Here is a 23064-nt window from a genome sequence, read left to right as displayed (position 1 = left end):
TTAAGGGCATGAGAAAATGAGATACGTCCCAACTCAGTAGTGAGGAGGGCAAAACAAGGGACAGTTTTCTCCCTTCTCCTCTTGTTCTATTCAGCCCCTCAGTGGATTAAATGGTGCCCATCCAAATTGGGTAGGGAAATTTTCTTTACTGAGTCCACACATTCAAATTCTAATCTCATTTAGGCACATCCTCTCAGACTTACCCAGAAATAATATTTAATCCAGGAAACCCATAACCTGTCAAGATGACACATGAATCGTCATGTGTCACATGACACATGAACCATCACATCTAGTCTCACTGTTTCCTTCCAACTATTTAGTTTGGGAAGGGATTCGAGATCTTCTGGAATACATGGTCTTACTGACTAAAACAGAAGTCTTGGGAGACTGGTCTTGGAGGTGTCAGGGGCAAGGGCAGAATGGACTATGATCTGAGTGAGAAGAAGAGGGAAGCAGAGATTATCCCCACCTTTCATTGCTGCACAGTAGATCTTGAAAAAAAATTACTTTAGGCATTATTCTCACAAAATCATCATGTATATTTGGGGCAGATGCCACCCCAAGAGTACACAGTTTGACAAGGAAGTGCAGGCTAGATTTCAGCTCCCACTTTCTTTCTTAGACAGATCACTTTATACAGGGAACAACCTGTACAACTTTACATGGCAGCCCTGGCTAAGGATTGTACTCTGCTGCCTGTAAGGTTATTAAGAACAGTTACCAAATTAGTGATCTGAGAGATATTTGTGGGTGCTTCTTGAGACTTCCTTGAGGAGGTGGGGTTTGAATTGAACCTTAAAAAGATGGGTAGAATTTGGATAGGCAGAGAGTGGGAGGGGGAAGTTCATGATCTAGACTTGCTTGGATAAAGCTCAATGAAACCTTGTCTTGTTCATCTTAATATTTCTGGTACTTGTTAATGTTCTGATAGGAAAGAAAAGAAGAAAAGAAGGAAGGCAGGAAATAAAAAGAAAGAAAAAACCTCTTTATATGTTCTTAGGATTCTATTTGTTTTCATTAATTTCCTCCACACCTTCACTTCCTTAGTCACATTCAGTTCAGTTCAGTTCAGTCGCTCAGTCGTGTCTGACTCTTTGCCACCCCATGAATCGCAGCACGCCAGGCCTCCCTGTCCATCACCAACTCCCGGAGTTCACTCAGACTCACGTCCATTGAGTCAGTGATGCCATCCAGCCATCTCATCCTCTGTCGTCCCCTTCTCCTCCTGCCCCCAATCCCTCCCAAATCAGAGTCTTTTCCAATGAGTCAACTCTTTGCATGAGGTGGCCAAAGTACTGGAGTTTCAGCTTTAGCATCATTCCTTCCAAAGAAATCCCAGGACTTATCTCCTTCAGAATGGACTGGTTGGATCTCCTTGCAGTCCAAGGACTCTCAAGAGTCTTCTCCAAACCACAGTTCAAAAGCATTAATTCTTTGGTGCTCAGCTTTCTTCACAGTCCAACTCTCACATTAGGATAGGATAAACTATACTGAGGATGAGTGAGTGAAGTCGCTCAGTCGTGTCCAACAGTTTGCGACCCCATGGACTGTAGCCTAATAGGCTCCTCTGTCCATGGGATTTTCCAGGCAATAGTCCTAGAGTGGATTGCCATTTCCTTCTCCAGGGGATCTTCCCAACCCAGGGATTGAACCCAGGTCTCCCACATTGTAGTCAGATGCTTTACCATCTGAGCCACCATACTGAGGATAGACAACCCCAAAAGGTCATTGGCTCTATTAGGGAGAGATAAGAAAGACTTTGTAAGTGAACAATGCAAAGAAATACAGGAAAACAATAGAATGGGAAAGACTAGAGTTCTCTTCAGAAAATTAGAGATACCAAAGGAACATTTCATGCAAAGATGGGCACAATAAAGGATAGAAATGGTATGGACCTAACAGAAGCAGAAGATATTAAGAAGAGGTGGCAAAAATACACAGAACTATAGAAAAAAAATCTTAATGACCCAGATAACCATGATGGTATGATCACTCACCTACAGCCAGATATCCTGTAGTGTGAAGTCAAGTGGGCCATAGGAAGCATCACTATGAACAAAGCTACTAGAGGTGTTGGAATTCCAGCTGAGCTATTTCAAATCCTAAAAGATGATGCTGTGAAAGTGCTGCACACAATATGTCAGCAAATTTGGAAAACACAGCAGTGGCCACAGGACTGGAAAAGGTTAGTTTTCACTTCAATCCCAAGGATGGGCAATGACAAAGAGTGTTCAAACTACTGCAGAATTGCACACATTTCACATGCTAGCAAAGTAATGCTCAAAATTCTCTAAGCCAGGCTTCAACAATATGTGAACTGAAAACTTCTAAATGTTCAAGTTGGATTTAGAAAAGGCAGAAGAACCAGAGATCAAATTGCCAACATCCTTTGGATCATAGAAAAAGCAAGAGTTCCAGAAAAACATCTATTTCTGCTTCATTGAGTATACTAAAGCCTTTGGTTATGTGGATCACAACAAACTGTGGAAAATTCTTAAAAAGAGGGGAATACCAGACCACCTTACCTGCCTCCTGAGAAATCTGTATGCAGGTCAAAAAGCAACAGTTAGAACCAGACATGGAACAATGGACTGCTTCAAAATTGGGAAAGGAGTATGCCAAGGCTGTATATTGTCACCTTGCTTATTTAACTTCTATGCAGAGTACATCATGTGAAATGCCAGACTGGATGAAGCACAAGCTGGAATAAAGTTTGCCAGGAGAAATATCAATAACTGCAGATAGGCAGATGACACCACCCTTATGGCAGAAAGTGAAGAGGAACTAAAGAGCCTCTTAATGAAGGTGAGACAGGAGACTGAAAAAGCTGGCTTAAAACTCAACATTCAAAAAACAAAGATTATGGCATCTGGTCCCATCACTTCATGGGAAACAGATGGGGAAACAATGGAATCAATGAGAGACTTTATTTTCTTGGGTTCCAAAATCACTGCAGATGGTGACTGGAGCCATGAAATTAAAAGATGCTTGCTCCTTGGAAGGAATACTATGACCAACCTAGACAGCATATTAAATAGCAGAGACATTACTTTGCCAACAAAGGTCCATCTAGTCAAAGCTATGGTTTTTCCAGTAGTCATGTATGGATGTGAGAGTTGGACCATAAAGAAGGCTGAGCACCAAAGAATTGACGCTTTTGAATTGTGGTGTTGAAGACTCTTGAGAGTCCCTTGGACTGCAAGGAGATCAAACCAGTCCATCCTGAAGGGAATCAACCCTGAACATTGATTGGAAGGGTTGATATTGAAGCTGAAGCTCCAGTACTTTGGCCACCTGATGCGAAGAGTGAACTCGTTTGAAAAGATTCTGATGCTGGGGAAGATTGAAGGCAGGAGGAGAAGGGGATAACAGAGGACAAGATGGTTGTGTGGAATCACCAACTCAATGGACATGAGTTTGAGAAAGCTCCAGGAGATGGTGATGAACAGGGAAGCCTGGTGTGCTGCAGTCCATAGGCTTGCAAAAAGTTGGACATAACTGAGTGACTGAACAACTATCTACACAACAGATAAAGTTGGGAACTAAAGGTAGGGCCTGTTTGGAAGGTAGAACAACGAGAGAATTGGAGATTTAAACTTATAAGCCATTGCAGATATCATTAAGAACTTAACTCCTCATTTTAGAGTAAGCAAGTGCGACTCAAAGAAGTTCTGCTCCTTGGTGTAGAAGTTTTTAGTGATCAAGTGGAAATACCTTCCAGATATTTTGACTCTTATTCCAGTGCTATATTCTCTATAAAGGGTAGAATTAAGGGAAAATATCAAGTTTAGTAATGATAGAATAAGTGAGGTTTCTCTATTGAAGGTTTAATATTTCTCTTTTTTTACTTCCCAATTTTGGCATAAATGAATGAGAATAACACTTGTGAACCAGTTTTTTTTTTTTTTTTCCTTTAATGAATCCTGAAAACAAAAGCTCTCAACAAAGTGTGTTGCCACAGCTTTTTATAACAGTTAAAAAACTGAATTTGGCCTTTCCTATAAAAGTGAAAGTGTCAGTAATAACAACCAATGGAAATGCTTGTCACTGTTGGCACCTTCCCGATCCTTTTCACACCCATTATCTCACCTCACCTATTAAGGGCCTTTTAAGATTTGGGCAAATCCTTTAGCTTTTCACTTCATTGTCCTTATTCCCTATCACAGGGATACCTGGTTAAACTTTCTGAAGTAGTAACCAATTACCAGTATTTCTACTTTTCTGCTATCTCCTTCCTTCAATTCAGGTAGCTAGGCTGATTTGTCCTCACCCCCTCAGGGTATGTACTTGACAGCAAAATGCAGAGGCGGGGAATTAAAAAACAAAAAACCTTTTTTCTGGTTTTTCAATTTCAAATGCCTAGGGATTAGGAAAATAGAAAAGACTGGAACACAGAGAAATCCTTTGGAAGAATTGGAGCCAGGCTTTCTGAAAGGCCCTTCTTTCCTTCTCCTCCAGGTTAGAAAAGAATTCCTAGGTCTGGAACTAAGGTTCATCCTTGCTGGTAGAACAGGGTGTAAAAATTCGTACCAGCAACATGTGTGAACACAGCTGACTGTCTTCACAATCTCTGTCAGCACGTTGCTATTCTCTGGACTGACGAAAAACCCTAAAGGTTGAGCCAATCAGTATCATGGCAACAGCTTTGTCCCTACATGAGAAGTTGGTGGGAAGAGATTAGGTACACCCCTGGGAGCCTTGCTGATTTCAGAAATACCAGCAGTCTAATGAAAAAGGACTATATGAGGTACTAAAATTTCCTGGTTCAGTGCAGGCTTCCGTGATAGCTCAGTTGGTAAAGAATTTGCCTGCAATGCAGGAGACCCTGGTTCAATTCCTGGGTTGGGAAGATCTGCTGGAGAAGGGATAGGCTATCCACTCCAGTATTCTTGGGCTTCTCTTGTGGCTCAGCTGGTAAAGAACCCATCTGCAATGTAGGAGACCTGGGTTCAATCCCTGGGTTGGGAAGGTTCAGTGCAAGATAGTTGGCAGAGGAAAGAGGGCAAATTCTACTTTGATGGAAATTGCTGACTAAATTCTCTGAGTCTCAGGTAACTGTCTAAAGCATTAGGATTCCAACCACCCTGGGGATTGCCCTAATAATCCACTGTTGAAGACTGCTATTCACAGGATTCCTGTTATTCCATTGTGTGTGCTTCAAATATCAAAAGTCGTAATAAATGTTACATTGGGTCAGGTTGTTGGTTAAGGATGCAGAGCTGCTTTTAACATTTTCTACTTACCTTGTTGGCTTTTTGAAGTGGTGCATCAGAAGATAAAGAAAGGAAATGAAAAAAATATAAATATATGTATAAACGTTTACATGTTCTCAAAGTAGAATGTGCAAACTACACTTTTAAAAGGGCTCTTAAAACCTACTTCTGAATATAAAAATTAGAACATGAAGAGTAGGAACAAAAGAAAGTGCCACCTCAAGGGCTCCACCCTCCTTCTGAGACCCCATCACTCTTTTACTGCTTGCCATATTCTGCCTAGAACTATAGTTTATTTTCCACATGCCAACCTTATAAGTTCCTTCAGAGCAAGGATTGTATATTCCTCGACACCGCCTTTCGGGTCTTGCTCAGACTGGGAGTTTAGGATACGTGATCAGTAACTGCCTGTGGTTGATTAAATAGCTTTTCCTATCACTCCAGTAAAACTTTAAGGCCAGCCAGGGATCCATCCTTCAGCTATTTAACATCATGGGATATTTAGTAAGAAGGCTTAATCCATAATGTTCTTCTAAAATTTTAGGATAGGAGGGTCTCCAACATCTTATACTACATTTGGGTTGCTTTCAACAGAGTTCTGACTAGTTCTTTGAATCAGGCTTGGCTTTATGTCCAGGTGTAATATATTCTGAACAGTAACCCTGTAAATCAGACTCAAATCTTGCCCAAAATGTACTTCCCAGAATCATACAAAAGGCAGAAATTTGGTGAGAATTTTCTCAATGATTCTATATCCAGTTGGTGTGAGCAAAGACCCCCAAATGCTATTAAACTCCTCAGTGATGTGAACCAGATGGAAAATAAAACAAAAGAATTCACAACTCATGTTAGACTGAATTGAATGTCTTTAATTTCACACAATGAATAACATATGAATAGGATTAACTTTTTTTTTTTAATAGTTAAGTGCTCTATACTGTGCTAACCTGATCTGGTAGCGAAAAAGACTGAGCTTTCTTTTAGAAAAAATGTTTAAAACCCAACATCTAAGACCATGGAGGAGCATGACAGTAAAGCATGCCAGATGTATCTACGCCTCAAATAACAGCAAGTCCATGTTCATTTTAAATGTACAAAAATGCTTTATGAATAAAAACTGTTACAAAAAGAACATTTCAAACAATGTACAATTTTTCTTGCCTCTATATTCAATAAAATACAAATACATTTTTTGTTCTAAAATATGTTTACATACAATCAAAGTAGAACATGCAAATTACACTTTAAAAAAGGCTTTTAAAAACCACTTATGAATACAAACTAAAAATTAGCCAGCACGACTTGTAAGACAATCTTGTGCCCCATTTTTTTCTTTTGAAATATATATATACATATTTAACACATCATGTGCATTTATTATTATTTAAGAAATAGATTTTTTTTTTTAAAAAAAGGAAGAAAAAGAAAGACACCAACCTAAGCTGGAACTGCCCTTCTGTGTTGACCAGTGGCAGCTCTTTTCAATTTTTCCCCCTTTAGTGTTTATTATACCTGGGCAAATGGGCGAGAGTTATCCAGGAAGTTTCTTCCTTGGTTGATATGTGCTTCTAAGACTGTTCCCCAAGTGACTGAGTCCAACAAGGGAGGCAGACTCATCAGTAGGGCAAACTCTCCAAGAAACAAGAGGCAGAGGGAGCCTGGTGTTGTGGAAGGAAACTTTAAAAAACACCAAGAAAATGCTACGGTATATTACAGTTCGAGTTTCTAGGCACTGTGATGACATTGTCTGTAAGCTCTGGCATGTGGACCATTGTGATATTATAGGGTAGAATTGAGAATAATGTCTATATTTATCTACTTTTACATAATGTGAAGGACTGAAAATCCTGCAATGTAACACTTAAATGGCTTTTGAGGCATTTCAGCTTCTGCCACCTCCCCCCGACCCCCATGCTACAGTTGGCATTTAAAGGCTTTGGAAATATATGTATAGACTTTAGACAGTTCCCAGGTAAATCTTCCTAGTGGTAGGGAAATAATATTCTCCAAAAGCTCATTATCTGAATATTGTCGGGTAATAAGCTGTAGGAGTGGATTTTCTACTTAAGTCCTAAAACCAAATCCTTTATGATCTCCATGTAGTACATCACCTTATACTATAATTCTGTCACCACTTGCTTATCATATTTATAGAACCAGCAATGCCCAGAACACGAACTCCGACTGCCATCAAATGTGGCCTCCCACTCCGGACAGCAGCCAAGTTAACATGCTAATCCTGTCGGCCCTTAGTCACCTACTCGGGGCTGTCAGTGGCTGTTGAGTCCCAGGCCTGTCAAATCACGAGCCAACCCTGACATGCTCTCCTTTCCTTCAACCTGTCTTCCTCGCGTTGTAGTGGGAACCATACATTAGAGGAAGTTAAACTCTGTTCCTCTCGTTTGAGATGAGCGGTTGAAAAGCAAGTGGCTCCCCAGCCACTTAGAAAGATGGCTCAGAGACCCATCATCACCCTCAAGGTGATTTTTATACCGATTTCACCCTTTGCTTACCCCTAATCAGACTCCATATAAGTGGGTCTATATTAAGTGCCTCCTTGCTGAAGGCAAGTCTTGCAGGAAACAGAAAAGTAAACCAAGGAATTTCTCTTATTATGAAATACTTTTGGAGCGGTTATGGAGTCTCGTGCATTTTCTCTAAATATGCAGCCACAGAAAGCAGTGCTGAGTGGCCAAGAGACCTCCCCAGTGCATGTCAGGAGAGTTGGGTTCTAATACTGGTTCTGCTACCAATAAGATGTGAAATGAGACTGGCCCCATATTGAGCCTGGACAGGAGAGGCTAATGCAAAGCGGGTAGTTAGAAAATGAGGAAATGGTCATACTAGAAAGATGAGTTAGGCTAATAGAAAGCAAAAGGAAAAAAATCAAAGTAATGCGATACTGAGGGAAGAACTTGATGGGAAAGAGAAGCCCTATGTAGGTGACAAAATTTGCATCCACCTCCAAACAATGAATTAGCTTATCTCAGTTTGGCTCCTCTGCAGTTTTCCAATCTAGTCTTGGGATCATAAATGTAGAAGATCTGCGTTTGACTCACATGATCACTGGCGAACTGAATTTATGTATAAGGTATAAGTCTGCTGTACCTCTCCTGGAATATCTTTTGTTGGTTTGGAAATTCTAATGTATCCTAGAGTTATTTGAAATTTCTCACCTACTAGAGGTTAATGCCAATTGAGCTTTAGGTCCTTCCTTAAGAAGCTTAGAGAGTGTCAGCTTATTCCTCTCTGCAGGAAGATTTAGTCTGCTCACAGATTTGGTTGGGGAAACAGTACAACACTGGAAGGAAGAAGGGCAAAAGAAAGAATGAAATCAATTATTTTCAAAATCCAACAAGAAAGAAACCTCTTTATGGCTTAATTGGAATGAAAATGGGTGCTCTTTCATAGCAATGGTGGGGTTAGCAGGGATAATTTAAACCTTCCTCTTGAATGACTTTGGAACCACTCAGATATGGCTTGGGAATGACAAATTTAAAGTGGTTGGTTTGATTTTGCTGTTCAACCTGTGTGAAATGTCAAAGGTCAACCTAGGTCATAAACAGTATCTAAGATATAAGCTTTGAAGAACAGGAGACTGCATTCCTTTAAACTCACATATGCTGGGATTAAATGCTACTGACTTAGTGGCAGCACACGATGTGAAGTCCATGGTGATAGCATATAATAGGATGGCTCTGTGGGTAATTTCAACCAACTGCCGGTGCCATGACAGAGCAGTGATGTTTGCAAGCATATTAACTTGGAATTTAAACATTTACTCTGATAGATAACCCATCCCTTACTCTATGTTCCCAACAAAAATCCTTCTTTTTCTAAGGAAATAATGTTGTGTTCTGAAGTAATAACACAATTTTCTGCTCTTCCCAACTTCCTGTAAAGAAGTAATTTGCAGGTAAACCAGATATTCTCATCAGAAAATTTAATTCTGTCTCTTAGTGTCTCTCTTTTTATAATCTACCATACCAGGTATTTGATGTCTTAGGGAAGATAAGGGGGAGGTGTGAGGAACGAAATTGAAAATACTTATTTGAAGTTTCCACATCTGACTTTTAGAAAACATCTATGGCAACGGAATAACTTTATATTCATTCTGAGTTTCTTAACATGTTTTACTTGGGCTGTGGAAATGGATAAAAGAGATGGAATATCTGTCCACGCTAAACCAATGGCTAGAGTACAACTTGGATGAAAAATGTACAGTTGAAATTGACCATTTAAAAGACGATTTGTCACACACAGTTTGCATCCATGCAGACTGATAGACTTATAATTACATTATGTACAAAATGTTTCAGTTTATTAAGGCAACCACAACTTGGATACTTTGTCCAAGGTGATGTGATAGGATTGGAGTGGTGACACCCTTTGAGCATTTCCTTTCTTTTTTCCCAGATAAGAACACTTAATCCCATCTGCTTTCATGAAAAGAGATAATGGACTTCTATTGTCTTTTTGCTCCCTTTTTTTTCCAATGACCTTTGACAGTTATCTGTTTGAAAAACAAAAACAAAAACAAGGCATTGCTAGACACTTATCTTTCTGGTGGGTCTGGGGTTTCAATTTTTGGTGATTTGTCAATTATTCCATTTTCTATGGGGCATTAAAACCGTTTTAATCTGTCTATGCTTCGTTGATATGTTTTAAGTATAAAAATAACCTGATTGATACCTGGGTCAATATATATTCAGTTGCTCTAAATTACTTATTTTTAAAAGGCTCTATCAATACTAAGTATTCGTTTCACAATGACTGGGATTCAAAGCCAAGTTCCTTGGAACAGCATGCCAAGGATGAACATGACGACACAGGTAAGGTTTACATTATTCAGGTATGAAAGGTAATGAAAAGGTACATGGAAGTACAATGTGCAAAGAAAAAGCTGGAACAGATGATGCTAAAAATCAGTGTATGTGTGGTAGAGGAAACACACAAAAGAGTATGAATGCATGTCTGAGGTTGCCTATCACTAGAATTTCACCCTCCGATGACATCACTCTATCTGAGAAACCGTATTGTTAACAGAAAGATTCAGGTCACCTGAAGATGATTTTGGTGCCCCAAAGCCTAGCCTAGCTCAAAAAACCAGAAGAAATAAAAACCAATTAAAATGGAAGTGGATTACAACAAAGCCAGTTGAGAAATGTGCCACTGTTCTCCCCTTGGAATGTTTCCTAACTGAGGGCGTTTCCCTTTCAATCTTCCTGTCCAGCAACCGCAATGGAATCAAGGGTGCTCCTCGGCTGCAGGAGGTCTGGCGGCTTTCCGGGAGCACCACCATCTTTTTCCTCCAGGATGGGTCTCCTGCTGCCTGTCAAGGATCTAGCCACACTGAAGTGCTGCTTGGTGGGAACTGCTGTGAAACACACACGCACGCGCGCAAACACACACGCACGCACACACCCATTCTTTTGAAGACGTCCCCTTGCTTTGCTTTGCCAAGAGCTCCTGAAGGCTCAACCCCGTCCTCTGGCCCGATTCTGCCCCTGCCCAGCTTCTGGAGAGCAGGGCATGGTGTCCCTGCGGCGGGGATTCCGCCCAGCCCGGCTCACTGCACTTTCAACGCGTAAGTCCACCCCCGGCCCCAGGTTCGGACGCCCAGACCCACCCTAGGGAAGGACATCGCTCTCACTGCCTCGCGACTTCCTCTGCCTTTTGGCTTTCACTTCCTCTTCCGGGGGAAGGGGCTGTGGCGGGGGCGCCTGCTGCGGGGGCTGGGCCGGAGGCTGAGGTTTGTGTTTCCTCTTCCCGCCTCCTCTGGGGGTCTTGGGCAGAGGGGGCGGCGGGGGCGGCGGGGGTGGCGGGGGCGGTGGGAGGGGCGGGGGCGGCGGTGGGGGCAGGGGCGGCGCCTCCCGGGCCATGTGGATGACCGCCTCGATGGTGGCCATGATGGTGTCTTGGCTGGCGGCCGGCTCCAAGACAAGCGGGCTCAGGCTCGGCTTCTGACCCCGTTTGCTGGGAAGGTCGATGCATTTTTCCAGCACTGGCATTTGGTCTCTGGAGTCCTCATCGAACTGCGTGGGCTGCTTCCGGGGACGCCCTCTCCTCTTCTTGACGAAGTTGTTGCCCGTTTTTGATTGTCTCTGCAGCCGCTTGGCCTTCAGGATCTTGTTCACGTGGTCCAGGTTCTTCTTGGTGGACAGAATCTTGGTGTAGTTGCACATCTTCCGCACCTCGCACTGGATCGCTTCGATCTCCCGCCGCTTAAATCGCTTCTTCAGGGAGGAGCTGGCTGCAGGAAGGGAAGAGAGAAGAAACTGATCACAGGATGCAGGCTGTCTTAAACCCAGGCTTTTCAGTGACAACTGGCAGTATATTTGGCTATGAAGATGATGGAAAGTTGATGCTATGACTCAGTACCCACTATTCTTTTTTTATTAAAATTAAAAAAAAATAGACATAAACATGGGTTGAATAGTATGTGTACAAAGTATATCATTATTTCGGTCTCCACAGAAATCCCATGAAATACTCTTGTTCCCATTTTTAAGTTTGGAAACAGGCTCACACCATGTAGGAAGATCTGCCAGGGAAGTCAATGTCAGAATCACAATATAACGTCTTCCATTGTTGTTTTTCTATTATAGCTTTTATTTTTTTGTTCAGCTCTCTGACCTCTGATCTAATTTAATTTAGCATTAGGTTATACTTTCTTTTTTTTTTTTTTGGTAAAAGATGCTGAAAGGATAAAATGACAAGCAGCCCTCTGGATCAGAGAATCTGACTCATTCGTTTGTAGCATCAACCTCAAAAAGGAGATGCCTTGACCTGAACTAGAATCCGGAACTGAACCTATTATATCCCTAACCGTCCTCCACTGACAGAGGGAGAATTCTGTTAGGAACACTATATCTGGGATGACCCTATCTCTCTTAATTTCCCCCGCAATGGTCTGGACATGTCAACTTGCCTGATGATGTCCAATTGACCACGTCTTTCTTAACTAGTGCATCTTCTGGAATCCCCAAGGAAAATACCAGCCAGGTGTTTCTGAATCATTTACACCCCTGCTACTGGGCTGTTGTTTGCAAAGAACTCTTTTCATGTCCTGGTGGCCAGATGCGCCTCTGTTTTATGAGCCAAACTTCTAGTTGCAGGAAGTCCTGTACTGCCGCCACTAAATAGCCTTCAGAACTGCTTCATTTTGAAGTTCAGACACCGTAAAGTGTGAATAGCTTCAAGATGGAGCAGACCTTTCCTCTAGATGGTTCTTCCTCCTTGTGTTGTTCACTAGAGGCATACCTGTCTATACATGTGTATACATACATACACACACAGGCACTCACACACATCCAGCTGCCCTATCTTCACATTGGCTCCTCCCTCTGGCCACTTACAAGCTCAAAAAGTGTGTCCCTAGTTCTTTGCTGCTGTGATTTACGCTAAATGCGCATCCCCAGAGAAGCCCATGTAGTTGTCGTCAACACTACAAAAACACTGCAGGCCTAAAAGCAAATGTGTTTCATTTTAGCATGGTGGTTTGTTGTGTCATCCTGCATTTCTTCAACTGTTAGTGGAGAAGCAGAATAAATATCTTAAGGGAGATGAGGAAAAACTGGCGAAAACACAGACACCGCTGTCACTTACTCTTGGGCACTCTGGCATGGTTCTTTCCCTGCTTTTCCCCATCTCTCTCTCATGCTGTGCCTGACACAGATCTCCTGGAGGGTTTTATTTGAAGTTATTTATGCCATGGGCTTCATGGAGTGGGAAGCTCTGAGTTGCATAGGACAGGCCAAAATGGTACTGCTTTTGGCCAAAGGTCATCGTGAGACTTACTGTGCAATGAATACCTACTGAACAATCTTTAAAATAAGTTATAAAGATCAAAATAGAACAAAGCCAGAGTGAGCTTCTGACTACAAAATAGAATTTTTGTAGTTACTGTTGTAAAAAGAAAAGCTTGCTCGATTGTAAGTTTTCAGACACAGAGGCTGACTTCTGTTGGTCTTCATGTCCCTCACAGGGCATGGCATGGTGCCTTGTAAAAATGGCAGGGATTTAAAAATTGTTTCTTGACTGATGAATCATACTGATCATTACTGTCTTATATTCTTCTCTAAAGGAGTTTTAGTTTAGATTTTTAAATTGACCATTGGAAATATCGTGACACTAACAGCAAGTTTCCATGTCAGAGCCAAGCCATTTACTTTGTCCACACTGCTCACAAGGAAAGGAAAACTAAGTATCCCAACTTATTTGTTGAGGCCCCCAGTTGTTTGCCAGGAGCTTCCCAGAGTCTGTGCTTTACTGGATGATCCCTGTGTGTCCTCAGTATTCTATGGTCCTTGGGCTAATACTCCACAAAACAATTGGCATTGTTCCAAATAAAAGTTCCACGAGCAGTTTACCTTCTTCTTAGTTTATATCATCCAAAGAGAAGAAAATGCCATGTGACACACTATACAGCATGCAGTTCCAAAATAAATCATTTGGGGCAATTAGCTGGCAATGTTCAATGATTAAAGTTTGACTAGAAAACTGTGAGCTGAACTGGAGGTCATTTGGAGCAAATACAACCAATGGATATTTCATCTCAATACTTTTTTGAGCATGAAATGTCATACAAACAAAAAGGACATAGTAGATAATCCCATATTCAATAATTTCTTACATGATACATATTTTTTTTATTAAACCTTTGCATTAAAAATTATGAAATAATTCATTCTGAGTATTTTAAACCTACCAAACAATACTAAAAATACTATAACCAACTCTTTTGTACCCACCATTCACATTTAATAAACATTACTTTTTGCCATACGTGCTTTATTTTATTAGCAAGAAGACATTACAGAGTCAGTTCAGTCAGTGCTCCATCAATTCCATTTCCTTCTCTTTCCCTGCTTGAATTTGTACTTTTACTGCATATATGTGAACCCATATTGGTAAAAATTAAAAGTCTGAGACTACCTGATATTTGTAATCCTGTAAGGAAGTAGCAAGACTTGCACAGTGTTGGCAGGAAAGCAAAGTGTCACGATGATTTTGGGAAGTGATTGGGCAATAACTGCTAGTGTTGAAGATGGGCGTGCCCAGGGCCCCAGAGAGCCCAGCCGGGTTGCCTCCTTTGCTCATGTGTGACAGGAGGCTGATGATGTCCCTTGAAGCTCAGTGTATGTTACAGAAGACTTAAAACAATCTAAATATTCATTTAAAAGATAATGAATCACTGTGAAACATTCACCCAAGGAAATACTGCACATCTGTTAAAAGGAATAAACTACATATCAACATGGCTGAATCTAAAAACAGTTGAATAAAAAAAGAAAATGAGTGTTTGTAAGCATACCATTTATGTAAATTAAAAACACAGATCCCTTGAATTTTTGTCTCATTTTCAATGACCAGGTGTGAAAGTTTAAAGTGACTCCCATGTAGATTAATTGAGTCAAAGACTGAGTGGCTGAAATTTCAACATTTCTTCCCTCCAAAGCTACCTCATGGGACTTTATTAAGCCTCTAGAGTAGCACTGTCCAATAGAAATGTCTGCAGTGGTGGAACTGGTCTGTATTTATGCTGTCTCATACAGTAGCCATTAGCCACATGTGGTTACGGGGTACTTGACATGTGGCAAGTGTGACTGAGGAATTGAATTTTTAATTTAATTTAAAGTTAAATAGCTATATGGGCTAGTGGCTAACATATTGGGCAACTCAGCTCTAGCCCAAGGACCATAGAATACTGAGGACACACGGATCATCCAGTAAAGCACAGACTCTGGGAAGCTCCTGGCAAACAACCTGGGGCCTCAACAAATAAGTTGGGAAGAGGGGAGGAAGGAGGAGGAGAGGGTGGAGGGGAGGGAGGAGGGGAGGGAGGAGGAGAGGGAGGAGGGGAGGGAGGAGCTGTAAATTAAAAGAGAGAAGATATAAAATGACCACATGTGGATGCCAATTTAAACTGTCAAGAGATACTTTATAAATTCATGGAAATTTTAATAATATCTAGGCATTTCTTGATATAATTGGTTGCTAAGTTTCTTAGGTGTGATAATTGCACTGTGATCATTTTTAAAAGCACCTTCCTTTTAGAAATACCTACTAAATTATTAATAGGTGAAATCAAACAACATCATCTGGCCCTGGCTACAAAATAATAAAGGAAGGAAAAGGGGTGTGGAAGTATTCCTGAAACAAGATTGCCATGAGTTGATTATATTGAAGCTGAGTATGCTATTCTACTACTCTGATATATACTTGCTAGTTCCATAATCCATGGTTTAAAAATAGAAATAATTAGTGTCAGTAAGACATCTTTCTTAGGATCTTATGATTGGTAAGGGTCAGAGTGTTCTGCTTTTTATACTCTTGGGCTCTATTTTACCTAAATAACTTTAGAAGAATAAGAAATGACCTCGGTAAAGGTCATATATCATCTCCTGGAAAACTCCTGCTGGTAGCTATCCTCCTGGCTGAGTGGGGTGGGAGAATGAATGAGTGCTCTGGGTTTTATTTTGTAACTAATTGCATAAACATGCCTTGTGGTCGAATCTCCGTTGATGGCCTCATGTGTTAAGATGAAATATCCCTCTTTCTTTTCTATATTATAGTTTTTGAGGGGTTTCCCATCTACTGAACATCTGAATTTTATTGTATCCTATAAGTATTATCCAAACTTTTAGTGCGAGCTCATTATGTTGTGTGTGAATAGCACCAGAGCGCAGGTCCGTAGGAAGGGCTCTGGGCAGGGACAGCTGGAAACCAAGTTGAATTAGGATGAAACTCTTAGCCCCTTCTGGGTCTCTCCTTTTTCATCTGTTACGTTGAACAGTTAGACTAGATGCTCTTAATGTTCCCTTCTGTATTTAAAGACTGTTATAATTCTTTCCTATAAAAGAAAGAAAGTGAAAGTTGCTCAGTCGTGTCTGACTCTGCAACCCTATGGACTATACAGTCCATGGGATTCTCCAGGCCAGAATACTGGAGTGGATAGCCTTTCCCTTCTCCAGGGGGTCTTCCTAACACAGGGATCAAACCTAGGTCTCCTGCATTGCAGACGGATTCTTTACCAGCTGAGCTACAAAAGAACCCCAAATTCTTTCCTATACTCATTATCAATTGCCTTACCAAATGTGAGGTGGCTTTCTACAACATTTATTTCATCTAATAATTTTGAAATCCTAGTGTGGTGGAGAGGAAGGCTTTGGATTTGGCAGGGTTTGATAGTCACAAATCTTTCTCCTTATTGCTTATGATTTCACTGTCCCTCTAAATGTTAACAGATTTTTCTCTCTTCAAATTGTTTCATTATTAAACAGTAATTTCTGGTCTCTTGCAGCAAGATTGATTCCATATTTGCTCTCTTTCCTATAATTGTCCTATATCTTGCCTGCTCTTTGTTAGTCTTAAAGAGTAATTATGAGTGGCCAAGGCAAAATATGAATTCATTTCTTCTAACTCTGCAATGCAAATCATCTTGTAGATTTTTTCTTTACTTAAAATTGCCACGCAATGGTTAAGTTGGTTTTGATCCACATCTCGAATTTCTCTATTTGCTCCCATTATCAGATGATTGGCTCACCAACATTTGTTGATTCTGCTACTTCTTTTATGATAATCAAACATTGGACTTAGCACTCCTTTTGCACATTGACTTTATAGATGTTGTGTAAGCACTGAGAGCAAGATAAGGGCTAATGAGGCTTAGCTGTATATAGAATTTTCTTAAGAAACAGGTACTAATCTTTTAGAGACTCTGCCCATGGCAAGATACATTCTGGTTTTGTAAAGTTTTGGATGGGTTAGAGAGGGAGACAAATTTATCTCTAAACTAATTAGACTTCTTCTTGCTATTGGGAAGGTGAAGAAATTTTAGGGACTGTTGAAATGCCCGGAGTGGAGTTGGTCTGCAGGTAGAAAGGGCTAGAGCACCATTGGCCTCAGTCAAGGAACAGAGATGCAGTCTGAAGCCGCTTTGTATGTTGATACACGTTAGAAGATTTCTTTGCAGGCACAGGCCATGACTTTCCTATGTCCTCCCAGAGCTATCCACACAGCAGGACAAGATCTGGTATGTAACACATGGGCAACAAATACAAGTTCAAGGGAATTTGACTGTTCTCCCATGTAAACTGTACATTTTGGGGATACTTCTGTACTTAACTCAGTGATGATCTCTTGTTTTCCTAATGCTACTTTTTACTTTCTAGTAAAAGTAAAGCTCCCCTGGTGGCTCAGCTAGTAAAGAATCTGCCTGCCAATGCAGAAGACTTGGGTTTTATCCCTGGGTTGGGAAGATCTGCAACCCACTCCAGTATCCTTGCCTGGAAAATTTCATGGACAGGCTTCATTTCGGAGCGGTGGCCTACAGTCCATGAGGTCGCAAAGAGTTGAATATGACTGAGCTCGCATGCATGCTAGCATGCATGTAAATTGAGCATTTTTTTTGGATACTTCTGTACTTTTAACTCAGTAATGATCTCTTGTTTTCCTAATGCTACTTTTTATTTTCTAATAGAATATATGAAGCAACTTTCCTTGGCATGCAAGGAACTTTCCTTCTTCCTTAGAATTTAAATTAACCTTCTGTGTCCTGGTCTTAAAAGCTCATTTGAAAAAGATGGCAAGTTCCCTTGGCCGGTGAGGCCTCTGTGGGGCAAGGCACATCAGAGTCACTGCCGGTCATCAGCACACGTGCGATATAACACTGCTTTCCAATTTGAAAGCCATAATTTAGAATTAAGGGTTAGCAGATGTGGGAGACTTGTCACCGATAGAATGGTGTGCTTCCATTCTGTTCTGAAAGTCACATTAATATAGCTGGGGGTTTCTTTGAAAATGTAACTAGCTTGTTTAAAGCATAGTAACTGCTGGAACCACTAAATGATAGCTTCCTCTTAGGGTTTTATTTTGACAGAACATTCTATCTCAGCTACAATGCTGAGGGTACATTCTATCTCAGCTGCAATGGCTGAGGAGACCCTGGTCTTTGTTTTGCTCCTATTTCACTTGTCTCTGTGGGGAAAGGGAAGGTAGGAGGTGAGGAGAGCAGTGTGACTATGGAGAGGTGGAGCAGTAGGTGTGTGCCTGTGTGTTCATGTGTGGGGGCTCCTCTCTGCCACTCCAGATCTGGATGCTGTTCTAAATTGGCAGGCTCTCAAGAGGGGTGTATGTTCCCCAAGGAGGAAACTGGGCTGCAAGAGAAACATAATAATACTTTAATTTATATTTTTATCTGAAAAATAAAAACCATGTTAAGCAGTCCAATGCTTAATATAAGGAGCAATGGTGGATGATGCCCGTATTTGGGCTGCATATCAGATAATGTATCACCTGTCACAGTTGGGCATGAAGTCCCTGGGAAAAGAGGAGACCACATGCATTCAAGGGACTGATGGCATCCCATCAGTTTATTCCCTTTGGGTGTTGTCAGGTCTTGTACATGGTGAAGTTTAGAAAATTAAGATCTTTAATCAGTTAAAAAAAAAAGTTTTTCACAAAAAATGAAAATACTTTGTAATGAGACCAAGAATATCAGTGAAATATGTCATATACCACACAGAGTTTCATTGGTTACCTTGCAGCAAACTTGCAGCAGTATAAAGACGTTGCTATTTTCCAAGATGAATCTGGCAATTTTCTTTACTTTGAGAGAAGGATTCTAAATATTTTCACCTTCTTGGTGCTGTCAATAGGCTGTCTATAATGTTACCTTGCAATTGTTAAAAAACAAAAAAAGCCCTTAATGCCCCTTTAGGGGAAAATGGGCAAGAAAGTAACTGCTTTTAGAAGCCAACTCATCTTACAGAGACAGCAATTTTTGAAATTGATTGGAAATGTTTTCAGAGATCTGAGCTCATTAAAAAACGCAATGCCTTTTGATATGCAAGACCATCTGACTGTTAATAAAGGAAGTTGGTTAGTCTAATTTCAACAACAACAAAAACCCTTGCTTAGTTGATGGATGGGATTGAAAAAAACAGTGCTATGATTCAAAATGAGGCACTTTCTCCTTTTGGACCTATGTTTATATGAAATACCATTTTAACCTATAACGTCTACTGTCAAGTATTGAAACAAACTGGATTTGAAATGAAATCTTCAAATTGCTTAGTCACAAGTGTTAAAACCCAAGATTTTCAAAAAGAAGTATTCAAATGCAATCACTTGGTTCTCTCTGAAACATTATTAAAAATATTAAAATTAGTATAAAATTTTGATGACAGAGAAAATATTTTTGTTTCACTAATAATACAGTTCAATGAAATTTCAATTTTGAGAATGTTATTTATTTCAGCTTTGTCTCAACTTTTCAAATTTACATTTTAAAATTGCACATATGTATTTACATGGGGATAATGTTCAAAATTATTTTACTGATATCACCTCATGATCAAAAATTTGAACTGCTTAAAAAGTTTTCCTTTGTTTTTCTAGGCTCCCGAAGACTTTATTTACTGAGTATTTAATCCTAGAGGAATTTAACTTTCTATGAATCCATAGCTTAAGAAGTCATTAAAGCTTCTTGAAGACAGCATGTGTTCTTCTTTGTACCCCTCATAATGAAGAGAACAATAGTTCCTTTCTCATAGTAGATGCTTGATTAATATTTCCTGTTGGATTGTTTCAGTTTCTAAGCCCTAGAAACCAAAGCCTAACATCATTAATCTGCATATTCCCTAGAGCACCTTGAATTGAATTGCATGCAATTCCAAGACAGTCAAAAGAGTGTTTTCATTCATGGAGAGCCTCTGGAGTGGGATTTGATGCTGACCTCCATGTTTTGGAAAGGCAGTTCTGAGGTCCTGGTTCCTAGGTTTTCAGAATCCTTGACTTTTCTGACCATGGGGTTAAAATGCCAGTCCTTTCATGACCTGGGTTTTGGACAAACCACCTGCAGTTTTGGACAGATAAAGGCGGTGGTGACTAGCCTCCAGAGAGAGACTAAGCCAAGCAAGAACACTGCCAGGTTGCTCAGAGAATCTCTGAGAAAGGGAACCAGGACTTTAGCAAGCCTGAGAAAGCTTGATGAAGGGAATGAGCTCAGAGACCAGAAAACAAGAAATAGGGGCAACTATATCAACCTCAAAGTGAACTGTGCATATTATTAGCAGGAATTGCCCAGGATGAATCTACAGAAGAATTTTAAGTCCGGGAGTTTTTCTGAGAGTGATACTTAATAGAGTCAGAGTGGCTTGGTGAGGAGTGAACTGAGAGTGGCGGCACTCATTAGCTGAGGAATACTAGAGCCATTTAGCCTGACTCTGTGTTCAATCAACTTTGGTTTTTGTATGTTGCATGCGGCTCAAGCCCCAGCAGACTGACTAGACAACGTGAGAGGCTGGATAGAAGTGCAGTTAATGCCAAAAAGTTTGACGCTACATCTGTTGAGTCTCACAGTATGCCAGGTGGTCACGCGGCGGGGGTAGCTGCAACCTCTCAAAGGGCTCTTTATTTCTCTTTTCTTTCCTCTCAAATGTGGCATAGCAGTATTCTTAACTGTAAATACCATCACTTATATAATACTTCAGCTATTGTAGATATGTGTTCATAAGTGATCACGAGAGACTTTCTTTCTCTCTTGTAAGTTTTGAAAAAGAAAATAGAAAAACAAGGAAGAACAAAGAATAATGTAACAGACATGATCTTATGAAAATTTTCACATTTTTAATATTTAGGCTTGGATGAAATAAATCCTTATTGACTATGCTAGAACTTTAAGAATTACATCAAATGGTTGGTATTCATGTTTTGTTTTCTATTTGGTCTTAATAATTGCATTTGAGTTTACTTAAAACTCAGACTTTTGTTTACAATCTGATAGAAAACATATTGACCAGGACATTTGGAGAATGAAGTGCTCATCTTGATTTTTCACCCCTCAGTACTGTGTGCCTTCAGACAAATCTCTCAATTCCTTGGCAGGACATTTACTTCGGAATAAATATGATTCTGTAAAAATAGCTATATACCTCCAAGTCTTCTCTGTTCTAGGTAAAATGTCCTCAATTCCTTCATCTATGTGCATATGAAATTAATTCTAAACTATATTCCATTTTGATTACCCTCCACTGGAGATTTAATCATCTGACAAATCTCACCTTAAATTTTGTTGCCCAGGATGGAACTGATTTTCCAAGTATGAAGTGATGAATGCATATGGCACTACACTTAATGTGAACTACATAAAAACAAACAACCAAAAAGCCTCCTTTTTTTTTTTTTCCAGCAACATCACATGGTTGGTTCACATTAAATGGAAGCTCAATTAACTCTCTTAAACACTTTCATAAGTTTGGCCACCAAACTTGGCCATTGCTACATGGAATTGGTTTTTGAGCTTAAATGCAAGTCTTCTATTTAAATCTGCAAAATTTAATTTTACTGGTTTTAATCTATTGTGAAAGTCTGGAATCTTATTTGTGTTTTCTCAGAGAGAGCCCAGGTTTGTGAAGTTTCCAGAGAATCTGAATACCCACATGTCAACTTTTGCTTTAACCCCTTCTGAGCATGATTCGTGTGACTCAAATGCATGCTACTATTTTTCTCTTTATTGAAGTTTTTCCAGAAAAGATGTCAACTTACACAACGAAATATCCCTAAATTCTTCATAAAACCAGCAAACAATTTATACCCATTGCTTTAGACTTTCACATATGTTTGTGTCTGGTTAGTAAATGAAGGGTGTACCACAGAAACAATAACTTTGCGTAGCCCACAGGTGTATGCCCAACTCTATTATTTCTGCCAGAAAGGATATTGCATCTCATGTTGGAGAGGGAAAAGAGAAGTCTTACATTTTTCTTTTATCCAGAGGCAATTCTCCAGCCCTAGTGGGAAAAGAAAAGACAAAAACAAAACAAAACAATGCTAGTTGTGGTTCCAGGGCTTTCCAGTTTCTGCTGGAATTCATTCAAATGAAGTCCTCTCCCTAAAAGCCAAAAAGGACTCTCATTTCAGTGTTAATCTTTCTGGTCCTGTACATTGCTTATGTCTCTCTGATGGCACTTCACAAAGTGTGTCCTGTTTTAAGATGATGGGATTACTCTGCACTTATCTCTTCTTTTAAATTGTTTTTTCGTAAGGCACGAGGACCATATCTTAGCCATTCTTATTTATTCTTAGAACAAACAGGGACTGAGCTCACTCTGTGCCAGGTGCTGTGCTGGGCACTCAGTTCCAGCTCTCTTAGGTGAGGTCCTAGCACAGAGCTCAGCTCACTTACTTGAAATGGACAATCCATGTGCTCCAACCTAAACCAACACTTACCATCTATTTTGTAAAATCTGTGTGTAAAATAGAAAAGGACTCATTGAAGGTGATCCAAATCACTGTAAATTAAACTAGATCCTCACATATTTCAGCTGTTTACTGCTCTCCTCAGAGCACCATTAGCTGTTGGAGTATCCAAGCTACGATCAAAAGCACTGAAATACTATGAAATACAGGCTGAACTCCAAACCACCTCATAGGAGAAGCGAAGCTTCGATGAAAGAAACAAGTTTAGAATTTATTAAGTGCCATTAAGAAAACAAGCTTGAACATTTAAGTCCAGTGATTAATGAAAACTATGGTCCCTTGGAAAAAGGAGACAAGTACATGTTATATATTGATTATGTAACACCAGAAATGAGAGTGACAGAGACAGAGGATGGGTGGGGAGATGAAAGGTCTTCTCATGGCTGAACATCTGGATCAGAATTATAATGGTTTATTGTGGGGGAGTGGTCATAGCTCTTTTGGCAAATTATCTATACATTTAAGTTCTGAGCACTAAATCAATAGGTTGGGTTTGTTGTTGTTATTATCGCTTTTTTTTTTTTCCAAATAAAAGCTTGGATAGACACAAGGCAGCAAATATTTCTTCCTCAATTTAAGATTT

The 23064-nt window shown here is 40.1% G+C and overlaps 1 protein-coding gene across 4 annotated transcripts in view; it reads right to left on the bottom strand.

Moving 5' to 3' along the window:
* Positions 1 to 6064: 6064 nt before the first annotated feature.
* The window catches only part of SETBP1 (SET binding protein 1), a 408271-nt gene continuing 391271 nt past the window's right edge, over positions 6065 to 23064 (bottom strand). For 2 of the 4 annotated variants that reach the window (XM_061400044.1, XM_061400046.1), the window contains exons 6-7: positions 21980 to 22012; positions 6065 to 11469 (exon numbers count right to left, since the gene is read on the bottom strand). In XM_061400044.1, the coding sequence (XP_061256028.1) occupies positions 10847 to 11469; positions 21980 to 22012 (656 nt within the window). In that variant the 3' untranslated portion in view covers positions 6065 to 10846. Of the gene's footprint in view, positions 11470 to 15636; positions 18377 to 21979; positions 22013 to 23064 lie in introns of those variants that run through there. The other 2 variants (XM_061400047.1, XM_061400048.1) reach the window with 2 other exon arrangements.

This window comes from Bos javanicus, chromosome 24 (assembly GCF_032452875.1).
Source record: "Bos javanicus breed banteng chromosome 24, ARS-OSU_banteng_1.0, whole genome shotgun sequence".
NCBI lineage: Eukaryota > Metazoa > Chordata > Mammalia > Artiodactyla > Bovidae > Bos > Bos javanicus.
The sequence above is the reverse complement of the archived record's forward strand: the minus strand, read 5'-3'. Positions and strand labels throughout refer to the sequence as shown.